The sequence below is a fragment of the Vulpes vulpes genome, chromosome 2 (genome assembly GCF_048418805.1).
Source record: "Vulpes vulpes isolate BD-2025 chromosome 2, VulVul3, whole genome shotgun sequence".
NCBI classification, from domain to species: domain Eukaryota; kingdom Metazoa; phylum Chordata; class Mammalia; order Carnivora; family Canidae; genus Vulpes; species Vulpes vulpes.
In genome coordinates this window covers 44856582-44876942 of record NC_132781.1, presented here as the reverse complement: position 1 = coordinate 44876942, position 20361 = coordinate 44856582, and the positions used below count along the sequence as shown (strand labels likewise).

At 42.0% G+C, this 20361-nt stretch overlaps 1 protein-coding gene across 3 annotated transcripts in view; it reads right to left on the bottom strand.

Moving 5' to 3' along the window:
- Window positions 1-19916, bottom strand: part of VPS53 (VPS53 subunit of GARP complex) — a 140421-nt gene extending 120505 nt beyond the window's left edge. Inside the window, exons 1-4 of one of the 3 annotated variants that reach the window (XM_026016052.2) lie at window positions 19421-19916; window positions 17346-17426; window positions 8874-8923; window positions 7146-7212 (exon numbers count right to left, since the gene is read on the bottom strand). In XM_026016052.2, the coding sequence (XP_025871837.1) occupies window positions 7146-7212; window positions 8874-8923; window positions 17346-17426; window positions 19421-19507 (285 nt within the window). In that variant the 5' untranslated portion in view covers window positions 19508-19916. The remainder of the gene's footprint in view (window positions 1-7145; window positions 7213-8873; window positions 8924-17345; window positions 17427-19420) is intronic. The other 2 variants (XM_072747919.1, XM_072747920.1) reach the window with 2 other exon arrangements.
- Between the last annotated feature and the right edge of the window lie 445 nt (window positions 19917-20361).

The following is a 20361-nucleotide window of genomic DNA, read 5'->3' as shown; positions in this document are numbered from 1 at the left end:
GAGCCAAAGGCAGTTGCTTAACTAACTGAGCCACCCAGGCATCCCATAATCAGAGACTTTTAGAAGACAAGTGGCAACGGGGTTCTAATATGCAGCGGACAAGTTACTCTGCCAAAAAGTGTTATTAAGGCCCATGTGCAAGAAACAGGATGAAGCAATCAATAAGACTGACCCAGTCATTACAAGTCCTTGCCTCAACTATAGTCAGTCATGCCCCACAAGTAGGCTCCACAAGTCATGTGCAGATTCAACTTGTCAAATAATGGCAAACCAACTTTGACCTCTGTGCCAGAGGTCAGAAATCCTCATTGGGGAATGGTGGGGAGCTTCAATCAAAACCAGGGACCCTGGGACACCTGGGTGGCTTAGTGGTTGGGTGTTTGCCTTTCACTCAGGGAGTGATCCCCGAGTCCCAGTACTGAGTCCCACATCCGGCCTCCTGCATGGAGCTTGTTTCTCCCTCTGCCTGTGTCTCTGCCTCCCTTTGTGTGTATTTCTCATGAATAAATAAAATCTTAAGAAAAAAACAAAAAACAAAAAACAAAAAACAAAAAACAAAAAAAAAAGAAAAAAACAAAAAACAAAAAACCAGGGACCCTGTTCCCCCTAAGAAAGGCTGTAGGAAAGGCACAAGCCCTGAGCCCCCTCATAACCTGACTCTGGCACTGCCCCTCAAGTGGTTATAGCACTTCTTGCACTCTCTGGTCATTTAAGGTCTTGGCGATTCCTAAAGTGGAGTGCTGTCTGGGGACACTCTGAAAAATATAATTAAAAAAAGGTAAAAGAGGGATCCCTGGGTGACGCAGCGGTTTAGCGCCTGCCTTTGGCCCAGGGCGTGATCCTGGAGACCCGGGATCGAGTCCCACATCGGCCTCCCAGTGCATGGAGCCTGCTTCTCCCTCTGCCTATGTCTCTGCCTCTCTCTCTCTCTCTCTGTGACTATCATAAATAAATAAATAAATAAATAAATAAATAAATAAATAAATAAATTTTTTAAAAAAAAGGTAAAAGAATCAAAAAATGCCTAACCATTCTTGGTCACTAACGGAAAAAATTTGAGCATATGCTTTTAAAGCTCAATTGCTTTAGATTTAGTATGTTTCAGCAGGAGGAAGCAAGAGACAGTACCTCCTCCCCTTTCTTTGCAAAGTATTTATAGTCTCTTTAATATTAATGCCTTATTTTCTTCCATCAATGGGCTTCATTTTCCTCCCAAAGAGAGGATGAGAATAAATCTGATGTGATGGAGGGGAAAAATTCAAACCATCCTGCTAGAGAACTGACAAATACAAATTCATAACCCTACATGATGAAGATCAATGTTATTTTTTTTAATAGATTTTATTTATTTATTCATGAGAGACAGAGAGAGAGAGACAGAGACAGAGACACAGGCAGAAGGAGAAGCAGGCTCCATGCAGGGAGCCCGACGTGGGACTCAATCCCAGGTCTCCAGGATCGTGCCCTGGGCCGAGGGTGGCGCTAACCCGCTGAGCCACCTGGGCTGCCTGAAGATCACTGTTATACTGTGACCTCCCACCTTTTACCTAGTTCAGGGTCTTGGGGAGCACAGTTATTTTTGTTCTAATGCCTAAATTAGATGATAAGCTAATTTTGAGGATGAAAGCATAGAACACTTTTTCCTTGGAAGACAACAAGCTTTACTGATTAATAAATCTTTATATCTCCAGGAAAAGAGACGGCAAGTATGATTAGTCCCCTTTTCTGAGGAAAATGGAGACATGGAAAATTTAAGAAACATGGCGCTGGACAGATACCAAGGACGGGGAGAAAATCTTTGTTTTCTGGGCCTGGCACTTTTTACCAAAATGAGGATAAGGAAGAGAAGAAAAAAGTCTCTCATAATACACCACATGGCTCTGAACCTATCCTGTTCAACCTTTTCGCCTACAATGTGAACGAAGACATAGAAGGCATGCCTGACAAGTCTGCTAATGATAAAATGGGGAGGTCATCAAGATTCCAAAAGGCCTCAACTGAGACAATCAAGCAAAACTAGCAAGATAAAACTGAGGGGAGAACAGAAATTCCAGCACTTGATCTCAAAAGAATCTCTTAAACAAACAGAGGAGGAAAAAGTTGAAAAGCAGTTCATATGAAAAAAGACCTGGACAGATGTTGCAAACTGTTGGCACGGATATGTTTTGATTGGCCTTAGCAGTATTTGTGAAAAACCCTAAGCCAACATCTAAAAATTTGGAGAGTCACATAAAAATCCGGATTTCCGGCTTCTCTTGAAAAACTGATAGATCTGGCATCTCCGGATCTGCATTCAGACATGACAACGGTTGGCTGGAACTGGGTTGCGCTGTCCCCTTTAGACAGGGCATTCACTTGCCCACTGGATACATGCATATGTAGATGCACACTAGCCTGCTGAAACCATTTAGGTCACTTTCTTAGCTCTGTGGGCATCTGTTTGGAACTCCTGACCTGAGGATTTCAGAGAACTGCCAACTTAGCAGAAGCCAACATCGTGATACAGCTGCCAAAAATTTCACCCAGTCCAAGGTAATGGAAGAACACTGTCTGAACCAGTGGTCCTTAACTTTTGTTTTTTTTTTATTTTTTATTTATTTATTTATTTATTTTTTTGGTCCTTAACTTTTGAAGAGTCATGGACTCTTTAGAGAATTTAGAAAAATCAATGAGTATTTTCTCAAAAAAAAAAAAAAAGTCTATTCATACAAAAATGAGTCATTAACTTCAGGAATTATAATAATGAGGAATGCCTGGGTGGCTTAGTGGTTGAGCATCTACCTTCAGTTCAGGGTGTGATCTCAGGTTCCTGGGATCGAGTCCCGCATCCGGCTCCCTACAGGGAGCCTGCTTCTCCCTCTGCTGTATCTCTGCCTCTCTGTGTTTCTCATGAATAAATAAATAAAATATTTTTTAAAAAAGAATTATAATAATGAATTTCAGTCCCCCTGAGCCCCTAGTTCCCATGTGAATGAACAGCCCCCATGTACAACAAGGAGGTAAACGTCCCACTCTACATCCAACACAGTAGGTCTACTCCTGGCCAGGAACTACATTTTAAGAACGATGGTGACAAACTACAAGGCAACCAGGATGATAAAGGGTCTGGAAATCAGATCATAAAGCTGAAGAAACTAAGAATGGCTAGCCTAGAAAAAGGAACACTAAGAAAGGAACATAATATCCATTTAAAATTTTAGAAACTATAATAAGGAAAAGGAATTAGGCTTACACTCATCCAGCTGGCAGAAGGAAGAGCAATGAGAAGTTACAATGAGGTCTATTTTACTATTTCAGTTCTGTCTAAGAAAGAAGTTTCTTACAATTAAAGCTGTTCAAAACTGGAAGACACTGAGACTGTCCTGCAGAACAACAAAATAGCAAGCTGCCCGTAACTGTGACTGTCCAAACAGAAGCAGGTCAATGAAACGTCAGAGATGTCATAGAAAGGATTCTTGAAGGGACGCCTGGATGGCTCAGTGGTTGAATGTCTGCCTTTGGCTCAGGGCATGGTCCTGGGATCTAGTCCCACATCAGGCTCCCGGCGAGGAGCCTACTTCTCCCTCTGCCTGTGTCCCAGCCTCTCTCTGTGTATTGCTCATGAATAAATAAGTAAAATCTTAAAAAAAAAAAAAAAGAAAAGAAAAGATTCTTGAACTGGGTGCAACATTGTACTACAGATACTTAAAGCTTATTGCAATCAAATTTTGGTGAGCAGAGCTGGAGATGGCAATTAACAATTTCTTCCCCTCCCCAACCTTAGTCTTGCTCTGATGCAAGAGTTAACACTGTAGCCAAGCTCCACTCCAGAGACAGAAGCCCAGTAGCTCATCCTCTTGGTGTTTCTCAGTGAGCTTACTGGGAATTGGTCAAGCTTTGGCCACTCTTGACATTTCACATGCCAGCTTTTTCTTTTTCCAACCCACTCCTCTATTCACCTCTTTCTACTCACAGTCAAGCCGTCTGTTTTAATTCTCAGGAAGCTACGTAAGGTTCATAGCATATCAGATCATGTATTAGTTGAATTGACTCATCCACAAAGTTTGAAACATGTGGGCATTTAATTAAAGCTTTTGCCTGATGATTTCAGCAGAAGAAAATGGGGAGAATTCTGTGCTGTATTAACTTTGTATGAGCATCACAGTCTGGTTAGAAGAGGTCACAGACTAAATCAGTTCAAGTCTGCCACGTAGGAGGTGATCAACAATCAGAGGCTCTCCAAAACGCAGAGCAGAGTGCTAACCGGGCAGCTAGTATTTCAGAAATTTCAAAAACCTAAACAAGGTGCCTTATGGGGTCTTTAATTTCTAAATCATTGCCTCCTCAGAAATACTTTTGTAGTGAGAAACACTGTTTTTCAAAAAGTTCTGCTAAAAATACCTTTTAAGACACCATGAATGGGAAGTAAACATTCCTCCCTTATTTACAGATTATAAGTTAGCACATCAGTTCTGGTTGAACACAATCAAGATGAAATTTATAAAACAAAAATTTCCTTTGGTCCATTATTATGGTCTCCTCCTGAGTGCTCCTCAGAAGATTAGGAAACAAGTTCTGAAGGCAGACTTTTACTCTATTCCAGGGAAGAGGGGAATCTGGGGCCTCTTGACCTATAAAATTCAGTATTTTGGAACATCCATAACTCTCCCAAGTCTGCCAGTCAAATAAGAGTCTCTCTTCAGCAAACCATCAGCCAGCCAGGGCTGGACAGCAAGACTTTTACCCCAGGAGTTGACAAGGAGGGGACCCAAAAGCTCCCTGGGAAAAAAAAAGTCTCTACTTCAGCTTGCATTACAAACTGCTGGAAAAGACAGATGGAGGGGATGACAGGAAAAGCAATTATTTCCACTGGGCTTCCTTTCTGTCTGGATTCTAAGGAGACGAACACAAAATTCCACCACAGATTGAAATGCTATCTAAACATTCTTAAATATGTGGTCTTGCTCTCTGAAATATAACCTGCCCTGCTGCAGCAACCTGTAACCTATTAATATGTGAAGGTGGGGAAGCCCGACATTCCCACAGGCTGTCTAATTTGGGGCCCGACTCTCCAATACCGCTAGTTTGTGACCACAGGTTAAAACATAAACAACGAACTAAAAGATACATAGCTACATATCATGACCCAACAAAAAGTCCTGACAAATCATTCACATCATTTTCACATTCTTGGAATTTTAAAAACCTGAGACTCTTCTATGTATTTTCATGAGCCATGGTAAGTGTAAGCTGAATCACACAAAATAGTTGTGCTATTATTTCCAATGGCAGTCATTTGGAACTAGTCACACACAAATCAAGCTCTCAACAGCTATATGGGGACATATGCTGATCAAAATGATGTTTTATGGTAAAAGGTTTTTGTTTATTTACAATAAATAAAGTTTGACACAGATCAAATATTCAATACAGCTGAATAAAATGTTACTGTGCATGAACTATGTGTTGAGATGAATACAAAGATGAGGAAGATTCAGTTCTTGCCTCAAGGAACTTAAAAGCCAGTCAAGGGGACAAGATGTGTGCACTAGTAAGTCAAAGGAGACCACAAAACCCAAATGGAAAGTATAAGCATGGGCCTGGGATTTTGTGGGCAGAAAGGACATACATCTAACTGAGAGATATCAGGATGAATCTGCTCATCTGTAGAACAAGAATTGTGGACCAGGTGAGTTCCAAGTCCCTTCTAGGTCTAAAATTCTGATTCTTTTTGTATATCCAGGGAGCTAAACAGAAAATTTCATAGAGGAAGTAGTATTTGAGCTAGGCCTTAGGTAAGATTTTGAGGTGAAGTTACTGGAAGAAAAAAAGGAGAGAGAGCATTTCAGGCAAAAAGAAGTACATGGGTTCAGAAAGCACAGGGCATGCTTCTAGAGTACTAAGTCTGCTGTTTGGATTGACCTTAGCAGGAAGCAAAATTGCAAAGGCAGACTGAGGCCTTGAATGCCAAGCAAAGGAATTTGTATTTAATTCAGTAGACAGAGGCCACTGAGGTTTCTAAAGAGGTAGATGACAGGGCCAGACACAAAGAAGGTAAGCTAAAGGGCAGAAGGGGGCTGGAGTGTTTGCAGGCTACCTTGTTCCTCTTTATTACCTGCAAGGGCCCCATGTACACAGGCCTCACCTGTGAAGTGATGCTTCACGGGAGAAACCTGAATGACAAAAACAAAGCAATAAGAATTAAGAACCAAAAAAAAAAAAGAATTAAGAACCAGGCAGGGATCAGGAAATTGGGTCAGCTCTAGAAAACTAATATACAGAAAACTAACTATACAGAAATACTGGCAATAACAAGGAAGAAGGTAGACACAAACAGGACAATGGAAGACAATTATTAGGATGAAAAGGATGTCATACAATGTAGGCAAAAACAGAGATGTAGATAAAACTAAAAATGTAAGAAAAAAGAGACTCATAATACCTGTAAGCTACTAGCAGAGGAGGCAGGAGTATGAGAGATTAGGACATTTGTACATAGGCTGACACCTCCCATCCCCTGCAAATTTGGACAGCACAATGTATATTTTAAGAAATGAGCTGCACTACAAAATGTCAAAGAGGACAATTAACAGAACTGAGGCTACTACTGCCTGAGTCAGTACTGAAAAGGCAGAACAGATACCACACGAGAGGAAGGCTACGAAAGGTGTCTTTGGCACCTTTATTGTAACAGCAATTTCTGAAATACGGCGCCTAAACAGAATAGAATCCAAATAAAAAGGAAAATGGTTAGCAGAGAATATCTGGCCCTCAGTCATGCAAGAATCCCTCCACCCCAGACATTCTTTTCTCCCTTTGTTCCCTTAGGAGGATCTAACCTCCTAAGTTAGATCCAAAAAGAACTACAAAACTTTGAAATGAATGTATGTCTGCCCCTGAGGAGAAAGACCAGGAAACGCTGGCTTTCTCACTTGGGCCTGGGTGTGATGTGCTACCATACACTCCTGGTTCCACGGACGCTGAGTGAGAACTCACTGCTGGTCTGGGCAGCCTACCTCTGGTATTTGTAGGACAGGTCATGAACATTTCCTGCTGCGTGTGGGGCACATCAGCAAGAAAGTGCTCTCCACAAGCAGGAAGATCAACACTTTGGATCATGAAGAAATCAGGAGAGTGTGATTAACATGGACGAATAAGTCACTTACTTGTCTGCCATCCTGCCCCACGTTTGTTTGACCTCTTACAACAGTTCGAATATTGTCATCCAGTCTCCTAGTGAAAAAGATAAATGATAAGAATCATTAAAACAATCTCCATTCTAGGGTGACCCAAAGAAAAAAAGATACCCATCAACTTTTGCAGGTTGCACCCACTTGTCCGGAAAACCAAACAAGTCTGAAAGACAGAAGGAAGATGGAGACCTCAGACCCTAGCTGAGGCAGCAACAGTACTGTAAGAAGCCAAGCCCAGCAGAGACTGATGAGTGGTCTTTGTTTTTTAAAAAGGCTATTATTACTTAATATTCAGAGCTGTCCAAATGGGCCAAGGTAAAGTTTAGTATTTCGCAATGGAGAAAACCAGGAATGATGTTGCTGGAACTTTATGGGAACAAGTCAGTGAATTCAAATTATCCCCCATGAAACCCTCAATAATGTCCTCAGAAATCTTAAAGAGCTAAGGAGCCAGAGTGCTATATGAAATCAGTGCTTCACCCCCTGGGCCCTGATTGGGCAAGCTGTGTGCGGCATGGGTCTGTGATCTCCGGCTCCAACAGGGACCATTCAGTGGCACCTCTGCCAGAGAAATTTAGATCAATTTCATTTTTCATTTAAAGAATCTTTTAAATGTATGTTGAAAGAAAGCTGAAAATAACCTGTTTGTGATGATTTGGAGATCATTAAGGAATCCCCATTTTCTGGGCAAATCCTGGACAACTTAGTAGTCTCCACTAGAACTGCTATAGCTGAAGTCCACTAAAACAACAAGAGGCCCTAACTAAACAATAAATTCATGGCAAAGGTCTTCACTGAAAGACCCAAAGCTGGTAAGGGAAAAAGAAATAATCTCCTGATTCAAAATGAAGGCTTCTCCCCATCAAAAGCCAACCAAAATGGGGACACCTAGGTGGCTCCGTGGTTGAGCATCTGCCTTCGCCTCAGGGCATGATCCCAGGATCCCAGATGGAGTCCCATATCGGGCTCCCTGCAGGCAGCCTGCTTCTCTTTCTGCTTATGTCTCTGCCTCTTTTGGTGTCTTAAATGAATAAATAAATACTTAAAAAAAAAAAAAAGAGTCAACCAAAATGAAAAAAACAAAAACAACCAACAACTATATTTGAAGTAATGACACCAACCATTATAATATTAATTACAGTGAACAGACATTGACCACCTGGACAGCCATATGCCAAAACTGGAAATCCAGCCACACTACTGGGCAGGAAGGACACTTGATGTTTAACTCTGACAAGTGCACCCTAGATTAATCACAATATTTAATCTTGGGTCACCACAAATGCCAACCAGCAGATCTGACCATACTGTTAGCTGTTGTGTTGGCCAAGGGATACATGTATATGCCCATCCTTATATCTAAGCCTTAGGAGTACAAAAAATGGTAAATCTGCTAAGGAATTAAAACCATTAAAAATACAATAGAAATGCTTTTGCCCCCTTTTATAATCAACCATTTTGAATAGCCTGCTAAAGCTTCTTTTCCTTTTCATAAATGATTGAAGACTGACCAAAGAATTGAATTCTTTGCCATGAGGTTCATAATGAAATCCACATAAAAGGATTATTTAAAAAAAAACTGTTATAAACAGCAAACTTGATATTTTGGTGTTCTAACAGATAAATGTGATCCAGAACATGATAAACTAAATCAACAGTATATTTTTCATTAATTATTAATAATCTTATGGTGTTACTTACCTTATTTTCAGTCTAATTTTGTTCACGACTTCATCTATGTTTGCCAGAGACTACAGTAAAGAAGAAAAGTGACAGCTATTATTTCACTTTCTAGAATTCCTCTTTTATAGGGAAATGAGCTATCAAGGCTATTTGACATCTCAAAAAATGTAATCATAGTGTGATACAATTTTACTTAAAAAGGTATAAGGATGCCTGGGTGGTTCAGTTCATTAAGCATCCAACTCTTGATTTCAGCTCAGGTCATGATTTAATAAGGGTCATGAGATCCAGCCCCACATCTGTACTCTGCATTTGTGGCTCAATTGTTTTACTGGAACACAGTCACGCCCACTCATTTACATATTATCCACAGCTCCCTTTGAGGTACAAATGCAAAGTTGAAAAGTTGCAATGAGACAGAATGGTTCACAATGCCTAAGGTATTTACTATCCAGCCCTTTATAGAAAGTTCTCGGGCAGCCCGGGCGGCTCAGCGGTTTAGCGCCGCCTTCAGCCCAGGATGTGATCCTGGAGACCCGGGATCGAGTCCCACGTCGGGCTCCCTGCATGGAGCCTGCTTCTCCCTCTGCCTGTGTCTCTGCCTCTCTGTGTGTGTGTCTTTCAGGAATAAATAAATCTTTAAAAAAAAAAAAAAAAAAAAAAAAGAAAGTTCTCTGACCTCTGGTATATAGGATTGTGACAAATTCACACAACGAAATACATCAACAAAAATGAATGATTACAACACACAAAAATAGGAATAAATCTTACGAACATAATATTACACCAAAGAAACCAAGACATAAGAGTGTATATTGTATGACTCCATTTATATAGTTCAAAAATGAATGAGACTATTCTCTCATGTTAGAAGCCAGCAGGATAGTGGTTATCTCTGACGAAGATAGTTACTGTGAGGAGGCAAGAAGGGTCCATCTAAAGAGAGGGACACCTGGGTGGCTCAGTCAGTTAAGGGTCTGTCTGCCTTCAGCTCAATCATCATCATAGGGTCCCGGGATTGAGCTCCATATTGGGCTCCCTGCTCAGGGGAGTCTGCTTCTCCCTCTGCCTGCCCCCAGTTGTGCTCATGCTTTCTCTCTCTGTCTCTCAAATAAATAAATGTTTAAAATCTTAAAAAAAAAAAAAAAAAAAAGACAATGACAAAAACATGGACTATATTCAACCTGAGCTGGCAGAAAATGCGAGGAAATGGTGCCCCCTAGTGGAATAGAGATTGTATAATTTTATAGCACCATTTTAACTCAAGTAGTCAAAATATAATTTTTTAACTCCTCTTTCCCTTTCCTTCCACAGATATTTTACCTGAGAAGGAAGCAGGGGAGATGCAAGAGGAATTGTGCTTATAAACTGCTATCAGCAACTTATGGTGGCAGGAGGAGGAGGAGGCCAGAAGCCTGCCAAGAACCAGGTCACAAGTGTTTGAGATGTCAGACCAGACCATCTCCATTCCGTCTACTGTTCTGCCAAAGCCAATGATCATTCAGAATTTTCAGAAATCCAGACCGAGATGAAGATGAATCTCAGAAAAAAAGAAGTTATTTTAATTGAGGAATCTGGGATCCCTGGGTGGCGCAGCGGTTTGGCGCCTGCCTTTGGCCCAGGGCGCGATCCTGGAGACCCGGGATCGAATCCCACATCAGGCTCCCGGTGCATGGAGCCTGCTTCTCCCTCTGCCTGTGTCTCTGCCTCTCTCTCTATCTCTCTGTGACTATCATAAATAAATAAAAATTAAAAAAAAAAAATTGAGGAATCTGCTGTCAAGTCACTCTGAAATCAGCCTGGGTATAAATGTTAACAGGAGCTGAGTCTGTCAGAGGACCTAGATTTGGCACAGCTCTGCCACTACAAACCTGCTATATGTACAGGGGGCAAGCTGTTTAGCTTTTCTGAAGTTATATTTCCTCATGTGTAAATAGGACATAACAGTTCCTACCCTATCCCTGCTGGAACCCATTCCTTTAAAATATATATATATATTTTGGTATTTTAAATCAACTATTTAAAAAATATTAACATTTGGAGAATCTGGGTGAAAGGTAGTGAATTTGTTGTACTATTCTTATATGTTTTCCTAAAATGCATTATTATACCAAAATTTTAAAATAGTAATCTATTTGAAATTGGTAAAACAGGGTCATGACCAAAAATTCAAATAGTACAAAAGGATAAACAGCGAAAAGCAAGGCTGCTTCTCCCTGTCCTGCCCGTCTCCCCTAATCCTTCTCCACAGAGGCAATGGCTCTGAGCTGGTTTCTTTTATATCTTCCCAGAAAGTCTATGTATTTAAAGCATATCCATAACTTATGTCCCCTTCTTTATATGATGCACATTGTCTTGCATATTTTTTTTCCTTAACAAAATAACTTGGAGGTCATTCCACAACAGTAAACATAGATTTGGATGATACAGTAACCAATTCTTAAATTTAATACTCCTTAAACATTAAGGTCTTGCTTAAATCATAACAATTTTTCTTTTTTTTATAACAATTTTTTAAGAAGAATAATTCAAAATATTTATGCCTTCTGATGTTCAACTGCATTTAAGGGAGCAATAACCTGGAAATGACCTAAATGGCCAAAGTAGAACAGTTAAAATAAATCAGGCCACATTTACTCAAGGGACTTCTATGCCACTAAAGACGCTGGGCAAGGAGGGTCAGAAAAAACAAAGGTCGCTTATGCCAGCATGCTAATAAAAGGAAAACACTGAAAAATATCAAGTAAAAATATCAGGCCCATGAATGCAGCTATTAAAAGACCAGAAATGTCCTAAATTATCATGCTTGACCACATGCTAGCTGAACCAATGGGTGACCACTTTACCTTTATCTTTTAGATTTTCTGTTGGGGAAGCAAAAGGGAAAGGGTACTAACATTTAATGTAGATCTATTATGCAACACTCTTCTAGAGGGTTCTATAGACATTATTTCCCTTAAGTTAGGCATGCCATTTTCCTCTTCAGTGGGAAAAATGGAAATTTAGGCTCTGAAAGGACAGATGTTTTGTCCAAGGTCCTATATGTAACATTTAGCACAGATGGATCTGGTTGCAGTCAATCTGCCTTCTGGGTCTCTGCTCTTCCTTACTCCAAAATGTTACCTCTAAAGTTAGGTCCTTGACCTAACTTTTCTACATCCCACGTATCTGAGGGATGCTATCAGTTGAGTGCCTGCTATGTCGGTAATCCTCACTGGGATTGAGGGACTCTCCCCACAGGAATCCAGATTGGTGACCCTCATTGGAGATCATCTTCTCTTTTCAGAATCACCTATCTAGTTTAGTTATAATGTGATTGTACAGTTTTACCATTTAAAAATATTTTAATTAGGGACACCTGGGTGGCTCAGTGGTTGAATATCTGCCTTCAGCTCGGGTAGTGGTCCCAGGGTCCTGGGATGGGGTCCTGGGATCGAGGCCCACATCAGGCTCCCCGGGCTCCCCGCAGGGAGCCTGCTTCTCCTTCTGCCTATGTCTATGCCTCTCTTTGTGTCTCTCATGAATAAATAAAATCTTAAAATAAATAAATAAAAATATTTTAATTATTTGGCACACCTGGGTGGCTCAGTCAGTTAAGCATATGCCTTTGATTCAGGTCCTGGGATGGAATCTCACATTGGGTTCCCTGCTTCTCCCTCTCCTTTTTCCCCTCCCCCTGCTTGTCCAGGCGTTCTCTCTCTCTCTCTCTCTCTCTCTCTCAAATAAATAAAACCTTTAAAAATATAAAAATGTTTTAATTATTGAAAATTTTGTCCTGATTCTTTTTTTATTTATTTGACACAGAGAGTGAGTACAAACAGGGGGAGCAGTAGGCAGCATTCTGGTATATTGCTTTCTATGGTTCCTTCTAAGCAAATATCTGGCTTAAAAAAAAAATTAAACTGGAATGATAAACAATGTGGCATCTTATTACTGTTTTCACTTAACAACATAGACTCAGAGCATTTTGGGGGGGGTCATTAAAAATTCTTTAGAAACAGCTTCATGTGACTCTTCTTTCAAAGTTCTTAGTTATATTACTTTTATGTTCATTTTTATTTATTTTTTTAAAAGATTTTATTTATTTATTCATGAGAGACCCAGAGAGAGAGGCAGAGACATAGGCAGAGGGAGAAGCAGGCTCCCCATAGGGAGTCTGATATGGGATTTTATCCCAGGACCCCAGGATCATTACCTGAGCCAAAGGCAGATACTCAACCACTGAACCACCTAGGTGCCCCTTATATTCATTTTTAACAGATTTTATCTAGATTTCCCTAATCAAACCTCTAATGAAAATATGACAAATGATTATCTTCAGTTTTCTACTAGGAAACTAGACAAGTTTTCCAGATCATTGTTACCAAACCCGGCTACTCTTCAAAACTAACCAGAGGACGCTATTACATACAGAAAACTGAGCTCTTCCCACTTGTACCTAGAGTTACAAACATCCACAGATCTCCTGCCTCCAGGCAGATACCTCCAGGTAACCACAGACTTGCAAGTAACTGCTATTCAATAGAAACTGTATACAAGGCAGCCTGGGTGGCTCAGCAGTTTAGCACCCCCTTCAGCCCAGGTCGTGATCCTGGAGACCAAGGGTCGAGTCCCGCGTCAGGTTCCCTGCATGGAGCCTGCTTCTCCCTCTGCCTGTGTCTCTGCCTCTCTCTCTCTCTCTCTCTCTCTGGTCTCTCATGAATGAATAAATAAAATCTTAAAAAAGAAACAAACCTGAATACACATCCTTCTCCTTAGAGTGACACTAAATTTATTCTTGATATACTGACATCTACTTTAAATATTCTAAATATTTGGGGTGCCCAGGTGACTCAGCGGTTGGGCAGCTGCCTTCACCTTAGGTTGTGATCCCATGATCCAGGATCGAGTTCCGCATTACGCTCCTGCAAAGAGCGTACTTCTCCCTCTGCCTATGTCTCTGCCCACCCCCAACCCCCCCCGCCCATGTCTCTCACAAATAAATAAATAATCTTTAAAAAATTTTTCTAAATATTTACTGCAAGCCCTTGAGGTATATAGGCGGGTTTTGCCCCAAATCTAGCAAGAGGTGAAAGAAATTGGCACTATTTTTTATTACTTTTTCGTTAAGGTCCATGAGAATCTGGGTTGGAAAATGAACTGCTAGGTATAAATCTGGGATTGGGGAAATAAAGGTAAACCTTGTGTTACAGATTTTCTTAGTTTGCTAAGAAACTTCACTACAAGGTGCCTGGGTGGCTCAGCTGGTTAAATGTCTGCCTTCGGCTCAGGTCAGGATCCTGGGGTCCTAGGATCAAGCCCCATATCAGGATCCCTGCTTAGTGGTGAGTCTGCTCCTCCTTCTCCCTCTGATGCTCCCCCTGCTTGTCCTGTCTCATGCTCTGTCAAATAAATAAATAAAATCTTTTTTTTTTTAAATAAAATCTTAAAGAAAGAAAAACTTCACTACATATTAGCATGTATATGGAGGCATAATTAGATAAGACATAAAACTGAATGTGTGTTTTTTTTTTAAATTCTTATTTATTTATGATAGTCACAGAGGGAGAAAGAGAGAGAGGCAGAGACATAGGCAGAGGGAGAAGCAGGCTCCATGCACCGGGAGCCCGATGTGGGATTCAATCCCGGGTCTCCAGGATCATGCCCTGGGCCAAAGGCAGGCGCCAAATTGCTGCACCACCCAGGGATCCCTGAATGTGTGTTATAACAAATGTCTAGTGTTACCTTCCGTAATTTAAAATCAAATACATACAAAAGCATACCAGAAAAAAGTAAGAACCTGGTGGTTTCCTGTATAATTTCCAAACCTAACAGTTATTTTTGCTTTGATGAGTCAGCATTCTTGATAGGTTGGGGCAGACGACATTTTCACAGCTAAAACTGCTGTCTTTATACCAGTTGTTCCCAAATTTCTGCCTCCAGCTAATTCCTAGAATTCCTCTTTCTGGCAGAAAACAATGAGCCCTAAAGACTATCTGTGAAACCTCAAAGACAATCACACAGAATCATACCATTTTTTCCAACTTCATTTAAAAAAATTAACATGTCTATTAGAAAATGTTTGAAGAATATATGCCAAAATATTAACAATTACCGGGATTATGAGCTCCAGACTCAAATATCCAACTACATATTTCTACCCGGAGGGCTCAAAAATGTTCAAGACTTAGCTCACTCTTACACCCTACTCCTACCATATTTACCACTGAAGCCTACTCTTTGTCTTTATGCCCAACCAAGGGTAAAGGTGTCAATATCCACCCAGTAGACCAGGCTAGAAATCAAAGTTCAAAATCCTTCATTTGGTGTCTATCGTGCAGCTGAAATGCCATTTCCTCTATGAAATCTTTCTGGAAGGCAGCCCCGGTGGCGCAGCAGTTTAGCGCTGCCTGCAGCCCAGGGTGTGATCTTGGAGACCCGGGATCGAGTCCCATGTCGGGCTTCCTGCATGGAGCCTGCTTCTCCCTCTGCCTGTGTCTTTGCCTCTCTCTCGCTCTCTCTGAATAAATAAATAAATAAATCTTTAAAAAAAAAGAAATATTTCTGGATCTGAAAAAGATTTATTTATTTTAGAGAGAGCATCGGCAGGGGCAGAGGGAGAGAATCTCAGAGAATCTCAGGCAGACTCCCTGCTGAGCACAGTGCCCATTCTGGGGCTGGATCTCTGGACCCTGAGATCATGATCTCAGCTGAAACCAAGAGTCAGACACTTAACAGGCTGAGCCACCCAGGTGTCCCCAGGTGGAATTTTTTAAATGTGAATCTGATCCAGTCATTACCCTGACAAGAGTCCTTAAAAGAATACCCACTGCCTATAATCACAGTCCCTAGCCAGGGTGTGTACATTTCCAAGGGCTTTGTAATGATACCCATTAGAGTGTGAAGACAAAACATTAAAACCTCTATTTTTACTTATTTCCATGATAAACCCTACTAAAACCTATTTATTTAAGACTGGTATTAGGAATATGTACATAATATTTTGAGAGTATATAAGCTTAAAATTAGCTCGGTGAAAATTAGTTGTGTGCAAAATATTTCAGTGAGAAGCATATGGTATCCAAAAAAACTGGAGACTGTGGGCCTAGAGAAGAGAATCCCTTCAGGACCCTTGTGCTGCCAACCCCTCCAGCCCCATCTCCTAGGAGGCTATGTTCCCTGCACACACTGTGTTTCTCATCTCCGAGCCTCTGCCCTGTGCTTTGAATGACCTTTCCCTGTCATTCTAGATTTCAGCGGTTCACTCTGCCTTAAACAGTGTTCTCCCAGCCTGCCACAGCCTGGCTCTTTCACAGGTATCAAGTCTCAGTTTATAGGTAAGTACCTCACAAATACCTTCCCCGCCCACTGGTCTAAAGGAGCCCCTCCCCATGCTGTCATGTTCTTTCTCTGTGCCTGCTTTTTATCACAGCATCAACTATGCTTGATGATTTCTTATATATGTATTTGTTGATCTGTTTACTCTCTTCTTCCTTATATTAGATTCCACGAGACCGGGAACTTGCCTATCACATTTACCATTTCTCCCCAGTTTCTAAACAGTGCCTGGCACTTAGTAGACACTTAAATACATTTGACTAAGTGAAGTGAACAAACGACTCCTTTAAGATTTGGCAGAACGGCTGCCTCCTCTCTGAGGTTTTGAATTTTCTTAGGAAAAACTGTTCCTTTGTTCCTTACTAAACCCATTACGTACCTCTCCTATAGCATTCAACACTGTATCCCCCACCCAACCTTGATCATGTATACTTTAAGAGGGCATAGACTGGGCATTATTCATCTTTGTGTCCACAGCACCTAGCACAGTGACCAATATAGCTGACAGGTGCCCAATGAACATTTGCTGAATTCATAAAATGAAAAACCAAGCAGAACTGTAGCAGACTTTTCAACTCTGCTTTCTCTCTCTCTTTTTATTAAAGTAGGGTCCACAAGCCCAAAGTAGGGCTTGAACTCAGGACTTTGAGTTGGAGGGTTAATCAACTGAGCCACTCAGGTGCCCCCACCTCTGCTGTTTCTAACTCTGATCTACTTCTCACCTAAACACCCAAAATCCAATTTTGTAAGAAAAACCCATCTGTATAGGTAAGTCACCCAATGCAAAAAATAAATAAATAAATAATAAAGTCTGAAAACTTTGAAATAGGACAAAGCAGCCTTATGATTCCAGGGTTATCCTGTCCACTCTCACTCTTCTCTAATAATTTTAAAAATCCTTTCTACTTCCCACTATACTATGGAAAAATGTGGGAGGACTCTTACAAGGTAAAGGTATAATTTCAAATAATATGCTCACAATACAAAGAATTCTCTTACACAACAGCATTTGGCATAAGCTATCCCTCACCCCCAAACAGTTACAATGGGGTATGATTTGAATTTAACTCTCACTTGTTTATCAAGTCTCCTTAGATGATATAGTATAACACACCAATCATAATACTTATAGGATAAGCCAGAAACCACTGAAGTGAAGGAAACTATACTTACTTGTTCTGTTGGGAATAAGGTATTGATATACTCCACTGCATTGAAATCTGCACGATCTAGAGGATCCTGGCTTGGAAATACCTATATAAAGACAGGGGATTAAAAATAACTGTCATCCTTCTGTCTTGTTTTATGTATTATTTCTTTCCTTCCTACTGGATGGTAAATTACTTTGAAGGCAAAAAACCTATCTTTTTTCATTCTGTAAGCCTAATACACAACAATTGCTCAGTAAGATATTTGTGAAAGTCAATCTTTAATTTTCACCAACATCTGTAATTTTAACGTCTTGGTGCAACTAACAGAATGTGCAACAGTGGAAGTTCCACAATATCAACAAAATCCCACAGAAAGGAGAAATAAAGGGGCATAGCCCACTCTCAGATTAAACCAGCTGATGACATGACTGTAATAAGGAAGCCTTGATAAAAGACTTATGCACTATGTTTCGGGGATGGCTCAGCATTAGAATTCACTATGCATTGAAACAATTTTTTCACTTCAGACAGTGTCAGGAAATGGAGCTTGCCTTCGGGAACTGTCCATCTATTTAACAGAAGAATACTGTCTTCTGAAAAATAATTCCCTTCAAAAGCTATAACCTGAAGAACATATAACAAGGTAGATTATAGGGGATCCCTGGGTGGCTCAGCAGTTTGGCGCCTGCCTTTGGCCCAGGGCGCGATCCTGGAGTCCCAGGATCGAGTCCCACATCCGGCTCCCGGCATGGAGCCTGCTTCTCCCTCTGCCTGTGTCTCTGCCTCTCTCTCTCTCTCTATGTCTATCGTGAATAAATAAATAAAATCTTAAAAAAAAAAAAAAAACAAGGTAGATCATAAAAGAAGCTGAGTGATCCTCTGAGTACTGAATTTCACCAGCTCAAGATAGTCATTCTGAAAGGCAATTCTTTTCTGATGTCTGTTTATTAGATAAGGTTAACCTAAAACTCATTCTTATTAAGAAATAGCAAAAATGTGCTCTCCCAAAATCCTTGTCAAATGGTGACTGACTGCATTGTTTGTTTCTTCTATGAGAGCCCACTAGGCCCAAAGGAAAAATGAAATGCATGTCTTTTTCTGTCAGGAAGAGGTGGGTGGGAGGCTGTGGCCTGAACAACTAAACCTTTGCCCAATGGTCTAGCATCCTCAGGATGTGCCAAATGTACTTTATATGGGCAATCCAACCACTGGTAGAACACCACACATCCAAAAATCTATAAGTGGCACAATACAAATAAATTAGTACAGAGACAGACCTAGAGTAAGTGTTAACGCTCAATAAATATTAACATTAGCAATGGCAGTAACAGTACTTTACTTCACAACACTTCCCAGTGGTCACTAAATGTGGCATAATCCTCCTTTTCTTAAATCTTATCCCCTACACCAGTTCCATTAAGGGAAATCCTCTCCCTTTATCAGAAACAATATCCTGAACAAGAGTCTAAGTGACTATTTCTAATATCATTACTCTTAAAAACTCAATAAACTGGAAAAGAGAATTTAGTCAACCAAAGAGTCCTTGAAGGGAAGGAAAGGAAGGTCTCCGGGGAATATTGTTCAATCTAACCCAAACTGATCAACATTAGGAATTCTCAACCACTGAAGTATGACAAAGGGGTCTTTTTTCAACCGTGTCCCCTCCCTCTGCTCAGGGACCCGCTTCTGGTATTAAAGTGGCTTCTCCTCTCACTCCCGAGTCCCTGACAAAGGGCTAGATTAAGAATTGGGAGCGGCGGCACACCAGCCTGGTAAATAACCCCCCAGATCTGAGGTCGGTATCCGTGACTTCCCTTCTTCCAGGTTCATATGCTTTCAAGGGGCTCGGTTCCTCTGCCCAAACCCACCAGGACGCCTCACCCTCCAAAGACAATCAAGGCCTAGAAAGGGCTCTCTCCCTGCCCTAGATGCTGAATCCCCTTCCCACCACCACCTCCCTCCAAACCTTCCCTTCCCGCTCCTAGTTCTCACCTCTCGGTCCGAAGACCGCTCCCTCCCCATCCATTCCACCCCGGATCTCACCCCCAGGCTTCCCCAAGCCTCCGCTCTCCTCCTGTCAGGGGGCGGAACGCTCACCTGCTCTATGGCGAGCTGCACGTCAGGCGTGAGCTGCAGCACGGCTTCCAGCTCCTCCACGAACTCCAGTTCCTCCTCCTCCATCATCCCGCCGCCCAGTTCCCTCCTGGCGCCCACCTCGACCCCGAGTCTCTCCTCCAGCCGTCACCCAAACTCCAGAACCACAACCCTCTTCTTGCAGCGTTCAGGTAAACCTCCTCTCTGTCAGCCAGCCGGGCACTTCCGGAAAGCCGGGCACTTCCGGGATCCGGGGCACTCTGGGATAGCGGAGGACTGACCTCTGGTTGCCCGGAGAAGGCATTCCCGTCACGTCCCGGGAGCCTCCTGGGGCAGCCCTGTGGGCCCGCACCCCCTGCCCGCCCTCAGCTCTCCCTAACGTGATGGGGGCCCACTTTAACTCGCCGAGGGCACGCCCCCCCCCCCCCCACTGAAGGCCCCCGGTGTTGGGGAGGGCCTGGCCGCCCTGGCAGGACCCCCAGTGAGGGTAAGCCCCGACAGCGTCGCGACCGACCGACAGCAACCCTCCCAGGCCGCGAAGCTCCCAGGGCCCCCTTGGTCAGGGGCAGTAGGTATCCCCCTGCCACCGGGGGAGGAATGACCCCAGCTGGTAAGTGGCGATGCTGCCAAGGACATTTTGTCGGAGGGACAGCGTCCACTTGACATTTAAGTTCCTCACGTGCCAAGCCTCTAGGCAGAGTTTTCGGGGGGGGGGGGGGGGGGGGTGTGCCTGCAGCTTCTCCTTGGGGCGGGGGAGGAAGGTGGCTCCTTAGGTATTGCTCCATCGCCGGGGAAATGTTGACTTTCTGAGACTCAGTATCTGGAGTCTAAGTCCCATTCCACGACCGATAAGCTGTGAGTTCTTGAGCAAATCCCTGCATCTGCCCTGCCTACCCTACAAGGATCTGGTGAGCATTAAATATAAAAAGCGCTATGCAAATTTA